This window comes from Staurois parvus, unplaced genomic scaffold (genome assembly GCF_062004578.1).
Source record: "Staurois parvus isolate SC_StPar_1 unplaced genomic scaffold, SC_StPar_1.0 ptg001191l, whole genome shotgun sequence".
Taxonomy (NCBI): Eukaryota; Metazoa; Chordata; class Amphibia; order Anura; family Ranidae; genus Staurois; species Staurois parvus.
In genome coordinates this window covers 399911-424931 of record NW_028318987.1, presented here as the reverse complement: position 1 = coordinate 424931, position 25021 = coordinate 399911, and the positions used below count along the sequence as shown (strand labels likewise).

The 25021-nt window shown below is 41.6% G+C and overlaps 1 protein-coding gene across 1 annotated transcript in view; it reads left to right on the top strand.

Moving 5' to 3' along the window:
* Positions 1 to 25021, top strand: part of LOC149438475 (IgGFc-binding protein-like) — a 113359-nt gene that overhangs the window by 78518 nt on the left and 9820 nt on the right. The window contains 4 exon segments of the mRNA XM_089659813.1: positions 2853 to 3224; positions 4055 to 4338; positions 8871 to 8999; positions 9164 to 9358. Of these exon segments, the coding sequence (XP_089515939.1) occupies positions 2853 to 3224; positions 4055 to 4338; positions 8871 to 8999; positions 9164 to 9358 (980 nt within the window).

The following is a 25021-nucleotide window of genomic DNA, read 5'->3' as shown; positions in this document are numbered from 1 at the left end:
GCTGAGGTGTCTCGGGGGCCGCGGCCTGGTTCAAGTCCATCCCCACCATCAGGGGCCCTGGTGAAGGGCAGCCTGGGACTTAGACTCCGCGCCCTGAGGGACTTCGGTCTGTGGGTGGTGGTTGTCGTCAGCCAGTGCGTTACATTGTTAGGCCTGCCTGTCCGTTCCTCAGCTCCTGCCCTGACAATAATTTCGCATAAACCACATGAAAGCATGAATCCATCCTGACTTGTATCAATGGTTCAGGCTGGTGGTGGGGGTGTCATGGTCTGGGGGATATTTTCATGGCACTAGCAAGGTGTACCTAACAGAGTGACCGGTGAGTGTATGTACATTTGTTGTGGATATCTGACCATCAAACCTGCCTAAATCTTCTTACGTTTGGCAGTTTTTAGAGTTCCAACCATGGCTTCAAATAAATTGGCACATTGGTCATCATTAAATAATACACCAAATTTTCAGTTTCACATCCTTGTCTCTTGTGTCAAGGCGATGGATCTGCTCCACCAAGAGACTAACTTCATGGTCTACATTCATTATCAATCAAGGTATGATGAAAACTATGCAGAAACAATAAGTATGGATTTCAGATGTTTCTGTTGAAAGGAGCCCTACTAACCTCATGGTAACAATTTTTGAAAAGCCCTTTAATGTTCAAACATGACTTTATCCCCGTTCACAAACCCTGCCATAGAAAGGCGTGGTTTGAAGAGCTTTGATTGGAGCAACTCAACTAACCTACTCATGGCCATGACCTCAGTTCCTCTGAAACACATATGGGATGAACTGAGACACTGATTGTAAGCCACGTCTACTTGTCCAACATCAGTATCTAACCTTACATATTGTCCTTTGGATGAATGGACACAAATTCCCACAGAAACCCTCCTTATTCTTTTGCAAATCATTCCAAGAAGAAGGAGGGGGCTGTTCAAGCTCCAAAGAGAAGCCAACCCCATTGGTTTTTGGAATGGAATGTCTAACAAGCTCATATAGTTGTGATGGGCAACATATTGGTCAAAAGGTGTATGTTTAATTCATTGTAGGTGTGGCTGTCAGAGGTCAGGATTGGAGATTAACCAGTTCAATACCGGGCAATTTTCCCCCTTCCCCCCCAGGCCATTTTTCAGGTTTCAGCGCTCTCACACTTTGAATGACAATTGCGCGGTCATACAACATTGTACCCAAACTAAAATTTTATCATTTTCTTCACACAACTAGAGCTTTCTTTTGGTGGTATTTAATCACCGCTGGTGTTTTTATTTTTTGCTAAATTAACAAAAAAAGACCAAAATTTTTGAAAAAAAACACGTTTTTTTTGTTTCTGTTATAAAAGTTTACAAATAAATAATTATTGTTCATAAATTTAGGCCGAGATGTATTCTGCTACATGTCTTTGGTGAAAATAACCCAAATTAGGATGTATTATTTAGTTTGTAGGAAAGTTATAGAGTTCACAAACTATGGTATAGATCTGAATATTGATCAATCCTGAAGTACTGACAGCCAATCTAATTTCTTGAGGTCCAAGAATGTCAGGACGGTACAGATATCCCCAAATGTCAGGACAGTACAGATATCCCCCAAATGTCAGGACAGTACAGATATCCCCCAAATGTCAGGACAGTACAGATATCCCCCAAATGTCAGGACAGTACAGATATCCCCAAATGACTCCTTTTTGCAGAGTAGACAGTCGGACGTACTTCATAAGAGGCATGGCGAGTTTTTTGAAGTTGTATTTTTTTGTCATAATTTTTCGGAAAATTAAAAAATTAAAAAAAACTATTTTCACTATTTTTTTTTTACATACTGTCACCAGTGCAGTACAGCGTCATCATATAACTGGCATGGCGGTGAACAGGGACACTGACTGGTGACAGTATGAAAAAAAAAAAAATTATATTTTTTTTAAATTTTTTTTTATTTTTTTATTATATTTAATTTTTTATTACATTTTTTTTTATTTTTTTAAAGATTTTTTTTCATATTTTACTATGACCAAAATAGTACAATGTTACCATAGTAACATTGTACTACTTTGGGGAAGTGATCAGAATTTTTTTTTTTTTTTTTTTTTTTACACAATTTGCTTATAGCAAAGAATTACTTTGCTATAAGCAAGCATTTACCTGAATGAAATCGATTCATTCAGCTTTTTTTTTTTTTTTTTTTTGTTTTGTGCTTAGCTGTGATTTGGTCACAGCTAATCACATGACATGTGCATGTGATTAGCTGTGACCATTCACAGCTAGGCACTAGTATACAATGGATGGCATCATGAATGAAGCCATCCATTGTATACAACTGTCATGTGACCTGCTGTGATTGGTCACAGCAGGTCACATGGTACCAGCAACGGGAGCCGGTACTCGGATCTGTCATCGGCCGTGTCCGAGGTGCACGGCTGGTGACAGATCGCACTGCTGAGCCGCTCTGCATTAGCGCAAACGGCGCATGTGCGGGAGCACGCCAAATGGCGTGCACCCGGAATGCAGAGACTGTTTTGAAGCCGCCAAACGGCCATTGGCCGGGCGGCTAATGGTTAATAGTTATAGCAGTAGAGAGGCTCCCACTGACCAGCAGGATAGATATACAAGCAGGTCACCCTGGTGGATAACGTGGGTGCAACCAAGGTGTGGGGTCTAAGCACTAACTAGTATTCACCAAAGCTTCTGATGGAGATGGGTTTTGCTGTGTGTTAGTACCAGCTTGCGATCCTTGGGATCACCCCTCCAGAAGGTTCAGTCCAAGGTCTAACTGGACAAATGGATCATTCTCCATTTTATTTGTCAGAAGCCAAGTCCACTAGGACGTATAATTAACTTTTTTCTTTTTTTTTTTCCATTTAGGAGGGAGAGTCCTTTGTCAATGCTGATTGCAGTCAACTATGTAAGTGCCAAGATGGCGGCGTGACCTGCACAGCAATTGTTTGTAAAAAAAAAGAACGCTGTGACCTGGTGAACGGAGTGCGAGGCTGTTACAAGAGAGAGGGGGAATGCAAGCTGAGCCCATTGCAGTTTGTCACGTTTGATGGGCTCTCAGGAGGACCTATTGGAAACGGTCCCATAGAGGTGATATCTTTATGTAACAAAACTTCATCCACGCGATTCAGAGTACTCGCTGACATTCAGAGTTGTGATAAAGTACCAGCATCCGTTGTCAGGCTCCATATTTTCGTTGCTCAAGGCCTAGTGACCATCTCTAAGAGCAAGGAAGTTTGGGTAAGTAGCCAACTACTGATATACTACGTATGGCAAGGTCTTTGTAAGTTTACATGTTTCTAACTAGATAAGCATTTGTTTCTCTTACATTTATAGATTTCTTTTATCGATTTTCTAGTAGCCATCAGAAAAAGTTTCCACACCCATGGTGCCATTATTAAGTTTCCAATGGGTTGAGTGCTAACAGTCTTTGCCACAATCCATTTCAGTCTTGCCAAAATTTCCATCCTAGTCAACAAGGGGTGTTCTGCCCTCACTATACGTGGTGGGGGTATAATTAGACAGACAGATAACCTTTCTCCCTTAACAACTCATTGATGCAGGCGCTAGGTCCTCTTTTCAACTTTTATTGCAGGGAAGTTAGAGTAAAGCTACAGATGAAAGAAATAACATCCAATCAGTGTATACAATATACAAAGTACACAGTCCTGACACACTAGTCTAGCTAGAGAAAGGGTTTTAAACATACCGGCGATGTTTCCGTTAGGCTGACAACAGAACCGCAACTGAATAAGTGTGGATTCCTCTGGAGGAGATGTAAGATGGCTGCTAGGAAATGTCTCTAAGACCTCATGGTAAAGACCATAGGATGATGGGAAAACTACGGTGGCTTTTAAGCAACAAAAATGTGTAATTACAGAAAATAATCTATAAAACTGTAATTATACAAAATAGCCACTAGATGGCGATATTACACTTTACCTTATGTTCCATAGCATAATAAACTAACAATGGACATAACATAAAAATATGCTGAAGGCATGACAAGGGGTATAGACTGTGGCCAAATTTTGCACTGACATCTGACATTTCTAACTTGCATTTTCTAGGTAAATGGATTTTCTGGTATTCTCCCCATCACCGTTGGTATTCTCTCAGCCTCTGACAATACTAACTCAGTTTTGATCCAGATTGGTCAAGACTTGACTATTGAGTTGAGCAATACGGGAAGTCTCTCAATCCGTATATCAGGGGGCCTGCCGGAGTTGGTTTGTGGAGCATGCGGAAACTTCAACGGTAACAGTTCCGATGACCTCAGATCCCCGACTGGAAATCCGGTCGCTAACATCTTTGAGCTCATAAAGTCCTGGTCAGCCCGTGACTTCAACAGCTGGTGAGTGAAACTTTTGGTGAAGCTTACTTTTTTTCTGAAAAGAACCCGAAGTTGTCCTTGTTCAAAAGTATTAAAAAAATGATTAAAAGTTTAAAATAAACAGTTTAGTGTTTGTTTTTATATTTAATCGATTTGACCTACTTTTATGGGTTTGTACCAATGGAAAAATGGAGTTTTTTTTATATTCCACCATTTTTTAATGGGGAATCTCACAAAGTGGGGAAGAATTGAAAAAGGCAGGACATTTACAGCAGTATAATATAGACATACAGATTACTTATAAGCAGGGGTGGACTGACAACTCATGGGGCCCCCGGGCAATAGGAAGTCATGGGGCCCCTGTGTACTCGCCCACACTCAAACCACACCCAAAAAAGCCTATGAAAGGTACCAGGGGCATCTTATGGGGCCACCTACTGACCCTGGGCCCTCGGGCAGTGCCCGAGTGGCTAAATGGTCAGTCCGCCCCTGCTTATAAGTCTTTTTTTCCTTCTGCTGTAAGGCTGCATTTGTGCTTTTTATATTGAATAACCTACTTAGAAGTGGAAGTTCTATACTTGCCCCGCCCTCACCCATTCTCTGTGTATCTATACTGATGCCTGACCTTAAAGTGATATTATTTGGCTATTTTTTTATTTCTTTTTTTAAACAACTGCACTGAGCAGCCCCAGTCCCCCTCTTCTTACGCCTCAATTGGAAATCCTGGGTCCTCCCCCCATTGAGTGACAGTGAATGCACAGCTTTTATTCCTGGGGACATCTGGAGCTATGAAGGTGAGTGTCTTTCTCTCTCCATGAGGGATGGTGGCTGGTGTATGGGGGGCAGTGGTAGTGGAAGGTTCGGGTGGAGGGAAGGGGTGCTCTTGGTCAATGTCAGGCTCTTTCTGCAAGGGGGGGGCACCAATTTTTGTGTTGCCTAGGGCAGCACAAAACCTAAATACACCACTGGGGTCCAGGTAAGAGTCACCCTCATATCAGGTGTCCCCATCAGGTTGGTTCATGGGCCATTGATCTGATAGGGCACAACTAAAATCCGGGGGTGGGGCACAGCCTTGGCACAGTTCCCACGTTCTGTATCCCAATAAGCGAATGAGTTGGAGCCAATAAATATAGACAGCATTCCAGAACCCATGGCAGCCCCTTTATAATAAACAACTCTCTATACAATATATAAATACAATATATATAAAAGTATCATATTCCCTAATATAATCAGTAATGATTGACAAGCATAGCTCTCTAAGTCTTCATTTAACCATTTTTTTGGTATTTTAAATATTTGGTATTTATATTAAGTATTTATATTTTGTATTTATATTTAGTACATTTGGTATTTATATAAAGTCCTAAGACTTTAGATGAAAAATTTACATACAACTAATTTTTATTTATTTTTTCTTTTCCTCTCTTGTAGCTACGTATAATCAAGACGACCGTTCCTGACATATTTCGCTACAAAGGACACACGAAAAGGAAATCTTCATATTTCAAGCTTTTTTTTCCTGAAATAAATATCTGAAATTTATTGAATATTTCCATTTTATTTTCAGTAATGCAAAATAACTCCTTCAAACTGAATTATGATTTCTCGTTTGCAGACCATGAAATCTAAAATACATTTCGACGTATAAAATAAATACTTCCATGCTGTATCATTGATTATTGCGGTATGAACTTTAAGTTGATTAAATGTAGATTTGTTGTGACACATCTTTGACTTTGCCGTAGTGATTTATTCATACCGGACGATGACCACCGCCTAAAAAATAAAATCATTCTGTGTTTAGTGTCATCTGTGACTTTGTCAATAAAGCTTTGAACAACCTTTTGATGTCATCGTCTCCTCATCTGGTAGAAGAAGTAAAGTGCTGTACCATGTTATTCCATTTTCGTAGCCTGAAATTCAAATTATAGATCGGGGGTCATCGAACCTTTTAACCACTTCCAGTACGGACGCTTTCACCTCCTTCCAGTCCGGACACTTTCCCCCCCTTCCAGTGCGGACACTTTCCCCCCCTTCCAGTCCGGACACTTCCCCCCTTCCAGTCCGGACACTTTCCCCCCCTTCAAGTCCGGACACTTCCCCCCCTTCCAGTCTCGACACTTTCCCCCCCTTCCAGTCCGGACACTTTCCTCCCCCTTCCAGTCCGGACACTTTCCCCCCCTTCCAGTCCGGACACTTTCCTCCCCCTTCCAGTCCGGACACTTTCCCCCCCTTCCAGTCCGGACACTTTCACCCCCTTCCAGTCCGGACACTTTCCCCCCCTTCCAGTCCGGACACTTTCCCCCCTTCCAGTCCGGACACTTTCCCCCCCTTCCAGTCCGGACACTTTCACCCCCTTCCAGTCCGGAGGCTTTCCCCCCCTTCCAGTCCGGACACTTTCCCCCCCTTCCAGTCCAGACACTTTCCTCCCCCTTCCAGTCCGGACACTTTCACCCCCTTCCAGTCCGGACGCTTTCACCCCCTTCCAGTCCGAACCCTTTCCCCCCCTTCCAGTCCGGACACTTTCCCCCCCTTCCAGTCCGGACGCTTTCCCCCCCTTCCAGTCCGGACACTTTCACCCCTTCCAGTCCGGACGCTTTCCCCCCTTTCCAGTCCGGACACTTTCCCACCCTTCCAGTCCTGACACTTTCACCCCCTTCCAGTCCGGACACTTCCCCCCCTTCCAGTCCGGACACTTTCCCCCCCTTCCAGTCCGGACACTTTCACCCCCTTCCAGTCCGGACACTTTCACCCCCTTCCAGTCCGGACACGTTCCCCCCCCCCTTCCAGTCTGGACACTTTCACCCCCTTCCAGTCCGGACACTTTCACCCCCTTCCAGTCCGGACACTTTCCCCCCTTCCAGTCCGGACACTTTCCCCTTTTCCAGTCCGGACACTTTCACCCCCTTCCTGCCCAGGCCAATTTTCAGCTTTCAGCGCTGTCGCACTTTGAATGACAAACAAATTCACCACTGGGATTGTTTTTTTGAGACAGATAAAACTTTATTTTGGTGGTATTTATTCACCACTGGGACTTTTAATTTTTTTTGCTATATAAAAGAAAAAATCCAAAATTTTGAAAAAAAGTGTTTTTCTTATAAAATTTTGCAAATAAATAATCTTTCTTCATAAATTTTGGCCAAAATGTATTCAGTTAGTAAAAAAAAATAACCTGAATTAGTTTATAACCAAAAATTATAATTTAAAAAAAATATTTGTTTACATTTTTATTTTATTTTTTTAAATTATTATTTATGTTTTGTTTTTTTTTTGCTATATAAAAGAAAAAGTCCAAACATTTTGAAAAAAAGTGTTTTTCTTATAAAATTTAGCAAATAAATAATCTTTCTTCATAAATCTTGGCCAAAATGTATTCAGTTAGTAATAAAAAAATAACCTGAATTAGTTTATAACCAAAAATTATAATTTTTCAAAAATATTTTTTTACATTTCTATTTTATTTTTTTTAAATTATTATTTATGGGTTTTTTTTTTTAACATACTGTCACCCTAGCAGTACAGTGTCACCATGGTGACACTGCACTACTTGTGGGGGGTGATGAAGATTTTTTTTTTTAAAACTGATTGCTTTTACACCCATAAAGGCTGTAAAAGCAATCATTTCTCCTTCTCTCTGGCTGCATTCTTGCAGCCATTGAGAAATGCTGTGTGAGCTGTGATTGGTCACAGCTTGTCACATGGTACAAGGCTGTTGTGAATAGTCCTGTACCATGTGATCTCTGTGATCATTCACAGATTTCACAACCATTTCTTCTTCTTCAGCCATTGAGAAATACTGTGAGAGCTGTGATTGGTCACAGCTTGTCACATGGTACAAGGCTGTTGTGAATGGCCCTGTACCATGTGACCTCGGTGATCATTCACAGATTTCACTAGTAGTAAGCAATGGTGTCAGAAGTGACATCTTGCTTACTACTCTGCATGTGATCACTGATTGGCCAATCAGTGATCATATGATCGGGACCTCGCACAGAGGTCCCGTACAGCGATCGTTGTTCCGCTGTGTCCTCCGGACACGGCGGGCACCAGATCGCGGTGCCGCGTGCTCCCAGGGAGAAAGAACAGTCCAAAATGGTGGGCACCATTTATGAACGGCAACCCGCCCCTGCACTGCCACCGTCCGCCCGTTTATATACATGGGCCGGACGGGAAGTGGTTAAACAAAATGTTCCAGTTTGGTGTCCACTGCTCTGTGAATGAAGGTTAGGGTCACATACGTAATAAAAGATTGAAATGACGAAGGTCGGCCTTTCTTGTATCTCCCGACCAAACACCCCATTAGATGGAACAGATGGTGCTAAGGGAAAGGAGAAACATGAGTGCCCAGAGATGTTGATTGTAGATACTTGAAATGGAAAGGCCAACCTGGAAGATCCAGCAGAGCGTGCGACCAAGAGTGTCAGCCGATCAGCAAAACCACATGGCAAACCAGCAAAAGTTAAAGGAGAATAAGGGGGGGGGGGCATGGCTCTTTTGTTTCTATTCCTCCTGTGGATCACTTAGATCTGCTGTTGGCTGTCATCACTCAGCTGGTCCAGACTCTGGAAGGATCCATCCACCATTCCTGACCAGCACCACCGAGATATTGAAACTGCCGCTACCACCTTCTCCACAGCCCGGTGCTGCAGCGAGCGCTGGAGGGGCAAAGCAAAGAGCCGGTGACTGCTCACTGAAGACTGAGAACTGAGCAATCAGCGGTCTTTTATTTGCTCAGTTCTTGGACTTAGAACCGGCAGGGGCAGATGCAGCTTCAGATCGATGCTGCATCCACCTAGGTGAGTATGTATGTTTATATTTTTGAAATCTCATTCTTCTCTTTTAGAGGAAAACTCAGGTTAGGCCACAGGTCCAGAGTCCACTGGAGATCCCAGCAGGCAGGCGTATGGAGAACTCAGGTTAGGCCGCACGTCCAGAGTCCACTGGAGATCCCAGCAGGCAGGCGTATGGAGAACTCAGGTGAGACCACAGGTTCAGAGTCCACTGGAGATCCCAGCAGGCAGGCGTATGGAGAATTCAGGTGAGACCACAGGTCCAGAGTCCACTGGAGATCCCAGCAGGCAGGCGTATGGAGAACTCAGGTGAGACCACAGGTTCAGAGTCCACTGGAGATCCCAGCAGGCAGGCGTATGGAGAATTCAGGTGAGACCACAGGTCCAGAGTCCACTGGAGATCCCAGCAGGCAGGCGTATGGAGAACTCAGGTTAGGCCGCACGTCCAGAGTCCACTGGAGATCCCAGCAGGCAGGCGTATGGAGAACTCAGGTGAGACCACAGGTTCAGAGTCCACTGGAGATCCCAGCAGGCAGGCGTATGGAGAACTCAGGTGAGACCACAGGTTCAGAGTCCACTGGAGATCCCAGCAGGCAGGCGTATGGAGAATTCAGGTGAGACCACAGGTCCAGAGTCCACTGGAGATCCCAGCAGGCAGGCGTATGGAGAACTCAGGTGAGACCAAAGGTTCAGAGTCCACTGGAGATCCCAGCAGGCAGGCGTATGGAGAACTCAGGTGAGACCACAGGTCCAGAGTCCACTGGAGATCCCAGCAGGCAGGCGTATGGAGAACTCAGGTAAGACCACAGGTTCAGAGTCCACTGGAGATCCCAGCAGGCAGGCGTATGGAAATGCACATAGATGACTGAAGCTAGCTCTTGGAGTAGTCTAGAGCAGTGTTCCTCAACCTTTCTTTAGCCAAGGCACCCTTTAAAACTATGGATAATCTCAAGGCACCCTTTCACATTCTGCACAATCTCAAGGCACCCCATTCTAAAATGTAAACAAAAACTATTCTACACACATCCAGTACACCCAACATTAGAGGTGATTTATTCTTCCAAAGCAAATACACCTTTGCACCCTGATATTGACTAGTGTTCCAGCGTGTCTCTCTCATTTTCTCTCCCTCACTCTTCTAATGTGACCCCAAGTGCTGACGGAGAGGGGAAAACAAGGATGAGGTACATGCACCCGATGTCCTCCCTATCAACTAATGATGTCATTGGTTGTTAGGATGCTGGCAGCTAGAAGGTCCTAAAATTGCACAATCAAAACATGTGGCTTTGTGTACTAGAAGGCAGGATTTGGTACAAAAATTATACAATTTTTGGGCGTTTTGCCAAGGCGCCCCTAAAGAAGCCTGAAGGCACCCCAGGGTGCCTAGGCACCCCTGAAGAAGCCTGAAGGCACCCCAGGGTGCCTAGGCGCCCCTGAAGAAGCCTGAAGGCACCTCAGGGTGCCTGGGCACCCTGGTTGAGAAAGGCTGGTCTAGAGCAGGCTTTGTGTACTAACAGGCAGGATTTAGTACAAAAATGATACAATTTTTCAGCATTTTGCCAAGGCGTCACTGAAGAAGCCTAAAGGCACCCTAGGGTGCCTAGGCGCCCCTGAACAAGCCTGAAGGCACCTCAGGGTACCTGGGCACCCTGGTTGAGAAAGGCTGGTCTAGAGCAGGCTTTGTGTACTAAAAGGCAGAATTAAGTACAAAAATGATACAATTTTTGGGCATTTTGCCAAGGCACCCCTGAAGAAGCCTGAAGGAACCTCAGGGTGAATGGGCACCCTGGTTGAGAAAGGCTGGTCTAGAGCAGGCTTTGCGTACTAAAAGGCATGATTTAGTACAAAAATGATACAATTTTTCGGCATTTTGCCAAGGCACCCCTGAAAAAGCCTGAAGGAACCTCAGGGTCTATGGGCACCCTGGTTGAGAAAGGCTGGTCTAGAGCAGGCTTTGTGTACTAAAAGGCAGGATTTAGTACAAAAATGATACAATTTTTGGGCATTTTGCCAAGGCGCCCCTGAACAAGCCTGAAGGCACCCCAGGGTGCCTAGGCGCCCCTGAACAAGTCTGAAGGCACCTCAGGGTGCCTAGGCGCCCCTGAAGAAGTCTGAAGGCACCCCAGGGTGCCTAGGCACCCCTGAAGAAGTCTAAAGGCACCTCAGGGTGCCTGGGCACCCTGGTTGAGAAAGGCTGGTCTAGAGCAGGCTTTGTGTACTAAAAGGCAGGATTTAGTACAAAAATGATACAATTTTTCGGCATTTTTCCAAGGCGTCACTGAAGAAGTCTGAAGGCACCCCAGGGTGCCTAGGTGCCTCTCAACAAGCCTGAAGGCACCTCAGGGTACCTGGGCACCCTGGTTGAGAAAGGCTGGTCTAGAGCAGGCTTTGTGTACTAAAAGGCAGGATTTAGTACAAAAATGATAACATTTTTGGGCATTTTGCCAAGGCACCCCTGAAAAAGCCTGAAGGAACCTCAGGGTGCGTGGGCACCCTGGTTGAGAAAGGCTGGTCTAGAGCAGGCTTTGTGTACTAAAAGGCAGGGTTTAGTACAAAAATGATAACATTTTTGGGCATTTTGTCAAGGCGCCCCTGAAGGAGGCTGAAGGCACCCCAGGGTGTCTAGGCGCCCCTGAAGAAGCCTGAAGGCACCTCAGGGTGCCTGGGCACCCTGGTTGAGAAAGACTGGTCTAGAGTAGGTATTAATTGATAGTGTGCAACAGAACTAGAGACAATAATGGAGTCACAGAGCAAGCTGAGGTCAGCAACGAGAAGGGAACACAAGCTGAATCAAGGTGGTGGATGAAGCTAAGGTCAGGAACTAGGATGCAGAAGTGCAGAACAAAATGCAAAATGAGGTTGGGAGAGAGCTAGGTCAGAACAAAGAGACACATCAGCACTGAACATCTGTAAATAGGCATGCACATACTGCTCAAGAACAAGCACAAACACGTGAACTCCTGGTCTCCAAGCCAGCTGGCTAACAGGAATTCCCTGAAAGTCGGCCAAACAAGTGACTTGAAGCAGACATTCCGAGTCGGTGTACGTACATTTCCTAAGGAACCTAAGCTATCCCTTTCAAGACTTTTTTTGTATTCCATAACCCTGGTGAAGGGGGCTTTTGGAAACCTAGAATTATGGTGATCTTCTTCAGCGCCTTGGGAAGGTTTCCTCCACGCCCCTTGAAATGTCCCCCATGTTGTCATGCTACAACCAAAAACGTCAATGTATTTTATTGGGATTTTATGCGATAGACCAGCACAAAGTGGCACGTAATTGTGAAGTGGAAGCAAAATGAGAAATGGTTTTCAAAATGTTTGACAAATAAATATTTGAAAAGTGTGGAGTGCATTTGTATTCAGCCCCCTTTGCTCTGCTACCCTTAACTAAAATTTAAGGGAACCAATTGCCTTCAGAAGTTACCTGATTAGTAAATAGAGTCCCTATCACGTACCTGGTGATAGAGGCCAATGGAGAGAGGGCTTCCCTTGTGGCTAAGTTCCAGACTCCCCTGAGAGTGGGACAGCAAGAGTCAGGCCCAAAGTGGCACAGGTCACCTGTAGAAGTGCTGGTTGGTGGTCCACTCAGAAGCACAGCTGGTGCACGGAGGTAGGTCTGCAGACAGGAGGTACCTGTGCGAGGTATGCAAGCCCTTCCGGGATTTAGAGATTTACTGGATAGCTGGTTCAAGCCAAGGTCAGGTACCAGGTGGGAATCAGAGCAGACGTAGTCAGATGGGATAGCCGAGGTCATTCACAGAGGAGCGAGAGAGAGAGAGAGAGAGAGAGAGAGAGAGTATCCATAAGCCAAGCTGAGGTCAGATCAGGGGTAAAGTAGAGTAGACAGGTCCAGGAGCAAACCAAGTCAGTATCAGGAAATCACAGGTCAGAATCACAAGGAACAGGAAACAGGAACAAGGCACGGGAAGCTAGAGATCATCCAGCAACTTGAGGAAGTGATGAGCCTCCTTATAAAGGCCATCTGGCAGCAAACTGAGGCTGATGTGTGCTTCTGTGGCCACACAGGGTACTGGCAGAAATGCCAGATCTTCCAGAACTTCTGCCATGGACAGGACCCTGACAGTCTCCCTGTGTGTCATGTGATCTCAGTATAAATACAGCTGTTCTGTGAAGCCCTCAGAGGTTTGTTAGAGAACATTGGTGAACAAACATCAACATGAAAGCCAAGGAACACACCAGACAGGTCAGGGATAAAGTTGTGGAGAGGTTTAAAGCAGGGTTAGGTTTAAAAAAAAAATCTCCCGGCTCTCTCAGCCTGCCCTCTATGCGGTAGTCAATCTCCGTCATTAAAACACAGACTCTGGCTTTGTCCAGCCATTGCGGCATTCTGGAAACAAGTGGTTAACTTCATACATGTCATTACTTCTTTCCGATTACCTATCCACCCGTTACCACTCATCTTTGGCTTCCTGGAACAACCGGTCATTGGCCTCTTCTCATCTCAAACGTCGTCCTTCAGGAACAACAAAGCCTGGATATCCTCATGTCTACTTATAGCAAGACGGGCTATTCTTCGGAAGTGGATCTCCAACTGCCTTCCATCCTTGGCTGACATTAAGCAGGAACTCAACTTCCTTCTACGTCTTGACAAACTAAATTTAATAATGTCTCCGACTTCCTCTAAGGAGTCTCAATACCTAGGCAAATGGACTTCCTATATCACAGGTTCTCTATCCGTACGTGAACAGGCATTCTTTCTTCAAGATCCATGTTGCTCGAACCGCCCAATGTATCAGTCTGTAAACTCGTCGGCATTGGGTCATTCATCTTTTTGATTAGGTTATACCGTTTTTGCATTGCTAAACTGTATATGGTACAATGTTTTTCTCCACTGTTCTCCTCCTCTTTATCCATAGGCCCACTTATGTTATCTGGAATGTGAACTCTCCGAGATATCTCTTGTGACGGAACCCACAAGTCCTGATTTCTGCCTCCATTTTCCTTTCTGTAGCTTCTCTACTACTTTTTTTTTTTTCTTTTTCATTCTGGTCGGACAGGTCCCCGGGTAACCCTCCACTCTCCCCCTTATTCCTTTAACCTAGCAATCGCATTCACCTATTATTTTTTTTTTTTTTTTTCATACCAGTTCTCATTCATACCACCTATTCTGATTGCTTTCTCTGCTCACGATTCTTCCCCCGTATACTTTTATCTTCACTCTCCAGCTTTCCTATTCTTTTATACATTCCCAATTCTTACATCCTCGGGTCTTCTTTTTTTTTTTTTCTGATCCTTCCTCGACATGGTAATGTTGGGCAAATTCACTCGGCCTGTGTCACCTCTGTTTTATATAAGAGCTACGCACTCATCACTCTCACGCATTCTTTTTCCGTCACCTACTTATGCAAGCTCTATTCTCCAGCAATCCTCAAACGTCTCTCATGTCTGCTTCTATTTCTTTAAGTTTGTGCTATTTGCCATCAGCTAACCTTTATGACTCGATACATTTGATGTAATATTCATGTCATAACTGCCTCATCATTTTGACTTTTCCTACCTTGTCCTTTCTTGTTAAACCTTAATAAATTTTCTTGGAAAAAAAAAAAAAAAAGTAAAAAAAAAAAAAAAATCTCCCAAGCTTTGACCATCTCACGGAGCACTGTTCAATCCATCATCTGAAAATGGAAAGAGTACGGCACAACTGCCAACCTACCAAGACATGGCCGTGCACCTAAACTGACTGGCCGGGCAAGGAGAGCATTCATCAGAGGAGCAGCCAAGAGGCCCATGGGAACTCTGGAGGAGTTGCAGAGATCCACAGCTCAGGAGGGAGAATCTGACCACAGGACAACTATTAGTCGTGCACTCCACAAATCTGGCCTTTATGGAAGAGTGGCAAGAAGAAAGCCATTGTTGGAAGAAAGCCATAAGAAGTCCCGTTTGCAGTTTGCGGGAAGCCATGTGGGGGACACAGCAAACATGTGGAAGAAGGGGCTCTGGTTAGAGGAGACCAAAATGGGACTTTACGGCCTAAAAGCAAAACGCTATGTGTGGCGGAGAACTAACACTGCCCATCCCCCTGAACACACCATCCCCACCGTGAAACATGGTGGTGGCAGCTGCATGTGGTGGGGATGCTTTTCTTCAGCAAGGACAGGGAAGCTGGTCAGAGTTGATGGGAAGATGGATGGAGCCAAAAACAGGGCAATATTAGAAGAAAACCTGTTAGAGTCTGCAAAAGACTTGAGAAAATATATTTTCCAGATATTTTTGAACATCTAAAATGCATTTAAACATAGATTTTTAAATAGACTTTTAAATGCATTCCAAAAATGTAATTTAAATGTATTTTCCAAAGACAATGGGGTTGATTTACAAAAATTAAGAGTGCAAACTCTGGTGCAGCTCCCCATGTGGAAGAGAAATATATTTTCAATATATTTAGAAAAAAAAATTATACATGCGACATATATTTACAATATATTGGCCCACACAAATATATTTTAACATGTTTTCCAAAAAAATGTAAATTAAAATATATTTTCCAAAGGCGTATATATAAAAAATATATTTTTAAGATAAATTTTCTAGATATTTTCGAACATTCATTTTCTATTTTCCCGTACATTAAAAAGAAATACATTTTTTTCACTCGACCATTGGGCTTTCACTATGTTTTTGGCTTGAGAAATGCAATTTATTTCACATTAAAAACAAAAAACCTTCTGGAAGAGGTTACTCATTTCATACGTAGTTAAAAAAATTTAGGTAACACTGTTCAACAAATTTTTATTTTTTGCCAGTTTTGGAAACAAAAGGATCCATTTCTTAATGAATTTCACATTCTGAGTTCAAATATAACAATGAAATTTGTCAATTGGCTCTAGTTTTTCTGTAAACGGAAAGTTTTCTACTATAGGCGTAATGACTACATAATGCACAATAATTATATAGATAGATGTCTTTCCACAAATATAAAGCAAGTGATATTGACTATATAACAAAGCCTAAATGGCATAATATATTGCATAGGATTACCAAGAAAAATTATAGCCATAAGCTAAGTTGAATCATTTTAATACTTAGGATTCTCACTAGTTTTGTCTTCAGTTTGTGTCGGTTTTGCTTCTCTTGGCTTTTCTCTTGTATTCGAGGAAAGGGCTATCTCTTACAACTGCACGTGACTACACGCTTCAGGTTCTTCCTCACTTGACTCAACCACGAAGGATTCTGGTGCTTTAGAAATTGGTAGCCCCTCTCCATGAGGAACTGGACGTATTGCCGATGGAATATTTGGATAGTGCACAGATAACTTTTTCTTCTTATTTAGCCCTTTTACAATTGGAGGCACCATACAAAAGTAACAATTACTAACATGATCTGTTGGCTCTCTCCAAATCATTGGCACAGCGAAAGGCATAGATGCCTTTTTTCCATTCAACCATTGCTCCAGTGCCGTCCCACAAGAATTGCAGCATATATGTGGTGCCCGGCTCTTGTCCTGGTCTCCTATCTTGCAGCCAAAATACAAGTTGTAGGCTTTCTTAATCATTCCTGTTATCCTCCTTTTTTGTGAGATAAAAGTTATTTCAGCGCAGATATAGCAGAAATTATCTGCTTTATTCACACAAGTTGGAGGCATTACTGAGTAGCCTATATAAGCATAAAACGAAATGTAAAGACGAACTCCAATCAGCTACAGATACTGCAGCTTTTATGCAGTGAAGTGATGCAATTAAAGGCTAATATCGCATCATCTCAGTATACATGACATTTTCTATTGGTCACCAGTATCAATTGCCCAATATGCAGCTGAAGTTGCATCATAATTTTGAATGGCTTACGTCATTAGATGGGTGAATATATCATGGAAACTAGAGCCAATCAACATTTTTTAGGGTCATTTTCGTTTTCAGCACCCCAAAATTATGTAAGATTAGCTAATTTTATGCCCAAAACTTTTTACCTGTTGAACAGTGTAATCAATGTAGTAAACATTTTACCAAGGTACCCCGTATGGAAGAGAAATATATTTTCAATATATTTAGAAAAAAAAATTATACATGCGACCTATATTTACAATATATTGGCCCACACAAATATATTTTAACATGTATTCCAAAAAATGTAAATTAAAATATATTTTCCAAAGGCCTATATTTAAAAATATAAAAATGCATTTACACGTATATTTTTAAATGACACTTTGAAATATATTTTAGCATGTGTTCTGAATATATTTTTAATAATATATTCACAAAAATCTTGAAATATATTTTTGAAATATACTGAATACGACCAAAATTGGAGTATTTGAAATATATGTCAATATATTGGGGAACAATATATTAAGAATGTATTTTTAAAATATATTTAAAATATATTTTTCTTCCGTGGAGGACCCATTCAGTGTATTTTTCACTTAACCACTTCCTCCCTATAGGATGTACCCCTACGTCCTCTGGTTGAAGTGGTTAAACTGGGGCCCCCCACTCCACCTTCTTCCTTGTTCTAAACCGACCACACAGAGTACAGAAGCTGATCTTTGTTAGAGTGGTCAGTTTTCATCCTGGACATTCGGAGACACACAGCATGCCCATACTGAGTAGTTTGTTCAGCCCCCACACCCCCTGACCAATCACAGAGCCTGCCTCTGGTAATCCCCTTCCCAATCACAGCCTACCTCTTGAAAATCTATAATTGAAGAAGTGGGGGGTGCACCCCCTAAAGCCGCTTGGTTCTAAGTGCATCAGAAAGACGTGAACTTTGCCTCCTCCCAAGCCACGCCCCTCCAACATGTTTCACGCACTTAGAGGCTTACTGTAGTGGTGGGAGTAGAAGTGTGTTTCATGGATTTATGCATCACCATTAAAGCTACCCCTATGGAAGAGAAATATATTTCCAATTTATTTAGAAAAAAAAAATTATACATGCGACCTATATTTACAATATATTGGCCGACATGAATATATTTTAACATGTATTCCAAAAATGTAAATTAAAGTATATTTTTCCAAAGGCGTATATTTTAAAAATATATTTTCCAGATATTTTCGAACATCTAAAAAAAAATGCATTTAAACGTATTCCAAAAAAGTAAATGAAAATATATTTTTCCAAAGGCGTATATTTAAAAATATATTTTTTTAAATATATTTTCCAGATATTTTCGAAACATTCATTTTCTATTTTCCCGTACATTAAAAAGAAATACATTTTTTTCACTCGACCATTGGGCTTTCACTATGTTTTTGGCTTGAGAAATGCAATTTATTTCACATTAAAAACAAAAAACCTTCTGGAAGAGGTTACTCATTTCATACGTAGTTAAAAAAAATGTAGGTAGTCAATGTAGTAAACATTTTAACAAGGTACCCCATATGGAAGAGAAATATATTTTCAATATATTTAGAAAAAAAAATTATACATTGGCCTACACCAGTGATTGCGAACCTATGGCACGCGTGCCAGAGCTGGCACGCAGAGCCATCTCAGTGGGCACGCCAGGAAGAAGAGGAAGAACGTGCTCTCCTGCGCTCCCCCGGGGGGGCGCGCACCGGGCGATCTCCGTGATCGCTGTGTCCTACGGACACAGCTGGTCACGTGACGTGGTAAAAGGCCAATGACACGCTGATCACCGGGAAATGCAAATGCCGGTTCTCGGCTGCACTTTCCTCACGCTGTCAGATCGTGAGGAAAGTACTGCCGAAAACCGGCAGTTGTCAGAGCAGGAAACGGCACTGATCATTAGGGTCACTGATCATCAGCGCCCTGATGATCGGTGCCCAGCAATGCCACCCACAAGTTCCGCCCACCTGTGCCCAGCAATGCACCCACCTGTGCCCAGTAGTGCCACCCACCTGTGCCAACCCACCCGTGCCGCCCACTTGTACCCACCAGTGCCCATCAGTGCAGCCCAGCAGTGCTGCCAGTCAGTGCCACCAGTCAGTGCTCAGCGGTTGTGCCTGTCAGTGCCCAGCAGTGATGTCAGTCAGTGCCACCTATCAGTGCTGTCTATCAGTACCCATTATCAGTGTCCCCTATCAGTGCCACCAATCAGTGCCACATATCAGTGCCACCTATCTGTGACACCTCATTAGTGCTGCCCATCAGTGCCACCCATCAATGATGCCCAGCAGTGCCGCCGGTCAGTGCCGTCTGTCAGTGCCTCCAGTTGGCGCTATCAGTCAGTGCCGCTTGTCAGTGCCCATCATTTCCTGCATATCAGTGCATCATCAGTGCCTCCTCATCAATGCTCACCAATGCCGCCTCATCAGTGCTACCTATCTGTGCCGCCTCATCAATGCCCATCAGTGCTGCCTATCAGTGCAGCCTCACCAACGCACATCAAAGAAGAAATATTACCTGTTTGCAAACTTTTAGAATAGAAGCAAGGAAAACCTTTTATGTTTTAAATTTTTTGCTCTTTTTTCATTTATAGTGCAAAAAATAAAACACCCAGTGGTGAATAAATACCACCAAAAAAAGCTCTATTTGTGTGAAAAAATGATAAAAATTGCATATGGTTACAGTGTTGCATGACCGCACAATTGTCATTGTTAAGTGCAACAGCACTGAAAGCTGAAAATTGTCCTGGGCAGGAAGGGGGTAGAAGTGCCCGGTATTGGCCTGGGCAGGAAGGGGGTAGAAGTGCCCGGTAGGCAAGTGATTAATTCCAGTGTTGGCACTTTGAAATAAAAAAGTTGGTTTTGTGTTGCAGTTTGGGCACTCGGGCTCAAAAAGGTTGGCCATCCCTGGCCTACACGAATATATTTTAACATGTATTCAAAAAATGTAAATTAAAATATATTTTTCCAAAGGCGTATATTTTAAAAATATATTTTTTTAAATATATTTTCCAGATATTTTCGAAACATTCATTTTCTATTTTCCCATATATTAAAAAGAAATACATTTTTTTCATTCGACCATTGGGCTTTCACTATGTTTTTGGCTTGAGAAATGAAGCTTATTTCACATTAAAAACAAAAAGCCTTCTGGAAGAGGATACTCATTTCACGTAGTTAAAAAAATGTAGGTTGTCAATGTAGTAAACATTTTAACCACATGCCGCCCAGCCACCGCATATAAACGGTGGCAGGGCGGCGCTCGTAGGCAAAAGCACGTTTTAAAACGTGTGCCTACAAAACAGGCAGGGGGCGCGCGCGAGGCACGCGCCCGCCCTACCTGTCCCACGGGTGTCAGCAGCGGGTCCCCGCCGCCGGGTCACGGCCGGTTTTTACTGGCCGTTTTCCCGCGATGAGCGGTAAACACTGAAACAGAGCAGGGCTGCATTGTTTACACACATCCTGCTCTGTGACAGTTCGCCGCCAAGCTGCAGAGGGAGAATACAGTTTCTCTCCCTCGATCAGCTCCCCCCTCCCTCCCCCGTCCAGCACACACCCCCGCCCACTTAGTAAAACACTCCCCTCACACAGTGAACACTAAAAATGTTAACCCCTTCCTCCCCAGTGACATTAATACAGTTTCAGTGGTTTTTTTTCACTGATCACTGTATTGGTGTCACTGGGGATGTCAGTGACCCCAAGTCAGCTCCCCCCCAGTGTCAAAATGTCCGCCTCAGTCCCGCAGTCCCGCCATAAGTCGCTGGTCGCCGTCATATGTCGCTGATCGGCGCCATTATTAGTATAAATAAAAAATAAAAATCCCAGTATCTTTCCCGCCCTTTGTAAACGCTATAACTTTCACGTAAACCAATTAATTTACACGTATTGGGTTTTTTTTTAGCAAAGACATGTCGCAGAATGCATTTTGGCAGAAATTTATGACTAAATTTGATTTTTGCATTTTTTTTTTACTGGACATGTTTTATAGCAAAAAGTCCAAAATATTGTTTTTTTTTTCCTCAAAATTGTCAGCCTTTTTTTTTATAGCGCAAAAAATAAAAACCGCACAGGCGATCAAATACCACCGAAAGAAAGCTGAATTTGTGGGGAAAAAAAGGATGTAAATTTCATTTATGTACCGTATTGCATGACCGCGCAATTGTCCGTTAAACTAGCGCAGCGCTGTATAGCAGAAAAATGGCGTAAATTGCAGTATCTATACCATAGTTTGTAGACGTTATAACTTCACACAAAGCAATCAATATACACTTATTGGGATTTTTTTTACCAAAAACATGCAGCAGAATACATTTTGGCCTAAATTTATAACTAACTTTGAGTTTACTGTATATTTTTTATAGCTGAAAGTAAAAAATATTGTTTTTCTTCAAAATTTTTGGCCTTTTTTTGTTTATAGCGTGAAAAATAAAAAGCGCACAGGTGATCAAATACCACCAAAAGAAAGCTCTATTTGTGTGAAAAAAAGGACGTAACTTTTGTTTGGGTGCAGCATTGCATGACCGCGCAATTATCAGTTGAATTAGTGCAACGCCGAGTAGCAAAAAGAGGCGTGGTCATTAAGGGGGGTAAATCCTCTGGAGCTCAAGTGGTTAACAAGGTACCCCGTATGAAGGAGAAACATATTTTCAATATATTTAGAAAAAAAAATTATACATTGGCCTACACGAATATATTTTAACATGTATTCCAAAAAATGTAACTTAAAATATATTTTTCCAAAGGCGTATATTTAAAAAATATATATTTTTCAGTATATTTTCCAGATATTTTCAAAACATTCATTTTCTATTTTCCCGTACATTAAAAAGAAATACATCTTTTTCATTCGACCATTGGGCTTTCACTATATATTTAGTTATTTATATATTTTTTTAAATATATTTTCCAGATATTTTCGAAACATTCATTTTCTATTTTCCCATATATTAAAAAGAAATACATTTTTTTCATTCGACCATTGGGCTTTCACTATGTTTTTGGCTTGAGAAATGCAATTTATTTCACATTAAAAACAAAAAACCTTCTGGAAGAAGTTACTCATTTCATACGTAGTTAAAAAAATGTAGGTAGTCAATGTAGTAAACATTTTAACAAGGTACCCCATATGGAAGAGAAATATATTTTCAATATATTTAGAAAAAAAAAATTATACATTGGCCTACACGAATATATTTTAACATGTATTCCAAAAAATGTAACTTAAAATATATTTTTCCAAAGGCGTATATTTTAAAAATATATTTTCCAGATATTTTCGAACATCTAAAAAAAATGCATTTAAACTTGTATTCAAAAAATGTAAATTAAAATATATTTTTCCAAAGGCGTATATTTAAAAAATATATTTTTCAAAATATATTTTCCAGATATTTTCGAAACATTCATTTTCTATTTTCCCGTACATTAAAAAGAAATACATCTTTTTCACTCGACCATTGGGCTTTCACTATGTTTTTGGCTTGAGAAATGCAATTTATTTCACATTAAAAACAAAAAACCTTCTGGAAGAGGATACTCATTTCATACGTAGTTAAAAAAATGTAGGTAGTCAATGTAGTACACATTTTAACAAGGTATCCCATATGGAAGAGAAATATATTTTCAATATATTTAGAAAAAAAAAATTATACATTGGCCTACACGAATATATTTTAACATGTATTCCAAAAAATGTAACTTAAAATATATTTTTCCAAAGGCGTATATTTAAAAAATATATATTTTTCAATATATTTTCCAGATATTTTCAAAACATTCATTTTCTATTTTCCCGTACATTAAAAAGAAATACATCTTTTTCATTCGACCATTGGGCTTTCACTATGTTTTTGGCTTGAGAAATGCAATTTATTTCACATTAAAAACAAAAAACCTTCTGGAAGAAGTTACTCATTTCATACGTAGTTAAAAAAATGTAGGTAGTCAATGTAGTAAACATTTTAACAAGGTACATCGTATGGAAGAGAAATATATTTTCAATATATTTAGAGAAAAAAATGATACATTGGCGTACACAAATATATTTTAACATGTATTCCAAAAATGTAACTTAAAATATATTTTTTTTAATATATTTTCCAGATATTTTCGAAACATTAATTTTCTATTTTCCCGTACATTAAAAAGAAATACATCTTTTTCATTCGACCATTAGTAAACATTTTAACAAGGTACCCCATATGAAGGAGAAATATATTTTCAATATATTTAGAGAAAAAAATGATACATTGGCGTACACAAATATATTTTAACATGTATTCCAAAAATTTAACTTAAAATATATATTTTTTAATATATTTTCCAGATATTTTCGAAACATTCATTTTCTATTTTCCCGTACATTAAAAAGAAATACATCTTTTTCATTCGACCATTAGCAAACATGTTAACAAGGTACCCCATATGAAGGAGAAATATATTTTCAATATATTTAGAGAAAAAAATTATACATTGGCGTACACAAATATATTTTAACATGTATTCCAAAAATGTAACTTAAAATATATTTTTCCAAAGGCGTATATTTAAAAAATATATATTTTCCAAAATATATTTTCCAGAACATCTAAAAAAATGTATTTAAACATAGATTTTTTTAAATATACTTGTAAATGCATTCCAAATGACACTATGATATATATTGCAGCGTGTGTTCTGAATATATTTTTTATGAATAATTAAAAAGAATATATATATTAATATATTTGTGAATATATAATTAAAAATAATTTTATTGTAAAATATTATATAAAATTATATTAAATTAATATATTAAAATATTTTATTGTAATAGTTTAATAAGTGTAATTTGGAATGCATTTACAAGTATATTTAAAAATCCAGTCGCCGCATTAAAAGACCATTGAACCCCTTTATGGTTTTCATTTTTATTGGTTGTGATTGCCTAGGAGATAAAGCGTCTGAACATCTCTGACTGTATTGTTTTATTGTCTCATTTATCTAACAATGGCCGGGGCATTATAACTTCATTACATCATGTGCCGATCCAGACTATAGATGCCGTGTGGAATATCAGACAGCCGGGCTTTTGTTCCAGTTATCAGAATATCATGATATGACAGAAGGTCACCATACTCCGACTCCGAGGACTATTGTTCAGTGATTTGCACTTGATGGGTCTTGTACTCCAGGATTTGCTACAGTGTAACCGAACCAGGGGACGACCATTTGGAAACTCGGGCACTGCCCGAGGGCCTGGGGTCAGTAGAGGGCCCAATGAGATGCCCCTGGTACCATTTTCATAGGCTTTTTTGAGTTTGGGCAAGGACACAGGGGCCCCATGATCCCCTATTGCCCGGGGGGGCCCCATGAGTTGTCAGTCCGCCCCTGAACCGAACGTATTCTCTGTGATTATGGAAATGATAATACAAGGCTTAAAAAAATTAAAGGAAGACTCTGAAAACCCATCAGATCCCAATGGGGAGGAATCTCCTGCTGGATCTCTATCCTCACATGGATGGGGGATGGGTGAGGAACGTAAGGGCGCCCCATCGTTGGATGGAAATGATCGACCTACAGAGGACTGAATTCAAAGACACCCCGAAAATCAAAGTGAAAAAATGATGCAGCAGGCGAGTCCATGTTGGTGAAATGTCATTGCAGCAACTCAGAATGGTCCTCAGTCGTCTGTGTGGCCCCCACGTGCTTGTATGCATGCCTGACAACGTCGGGGGAGGCTCCTAATGAGACCACGGATGGTGTCCTGGGGGATTTCCTCCCAGATCTGGACCAGGGCATCACTGAGCTCCTGGACAGTCTGAGGTGCAACCTGGTGGTGTCGGATGGACCGAAACATGACATCCCAGAGGTATTCTATTGGATTTAGGTCAGGTGAGTGTGGGGGCCATTCAGTGGTATCAATTCCTTCATCCTCCAGGAACTGCCTGCATGCTCTCCTCACATGAGGCCGGGCATTGTCGTGCACCAGGAGGAACCCAGGACCCATTGCACCAGGAGGGACCCAGGACCCACTGCACCAGGAGGAACCCAGGACCCACGGCACCAGGAGGAATCCAGGACCCACTGCACCAGGAGGAACCCAGGACCCACTGCACCAGGAGGA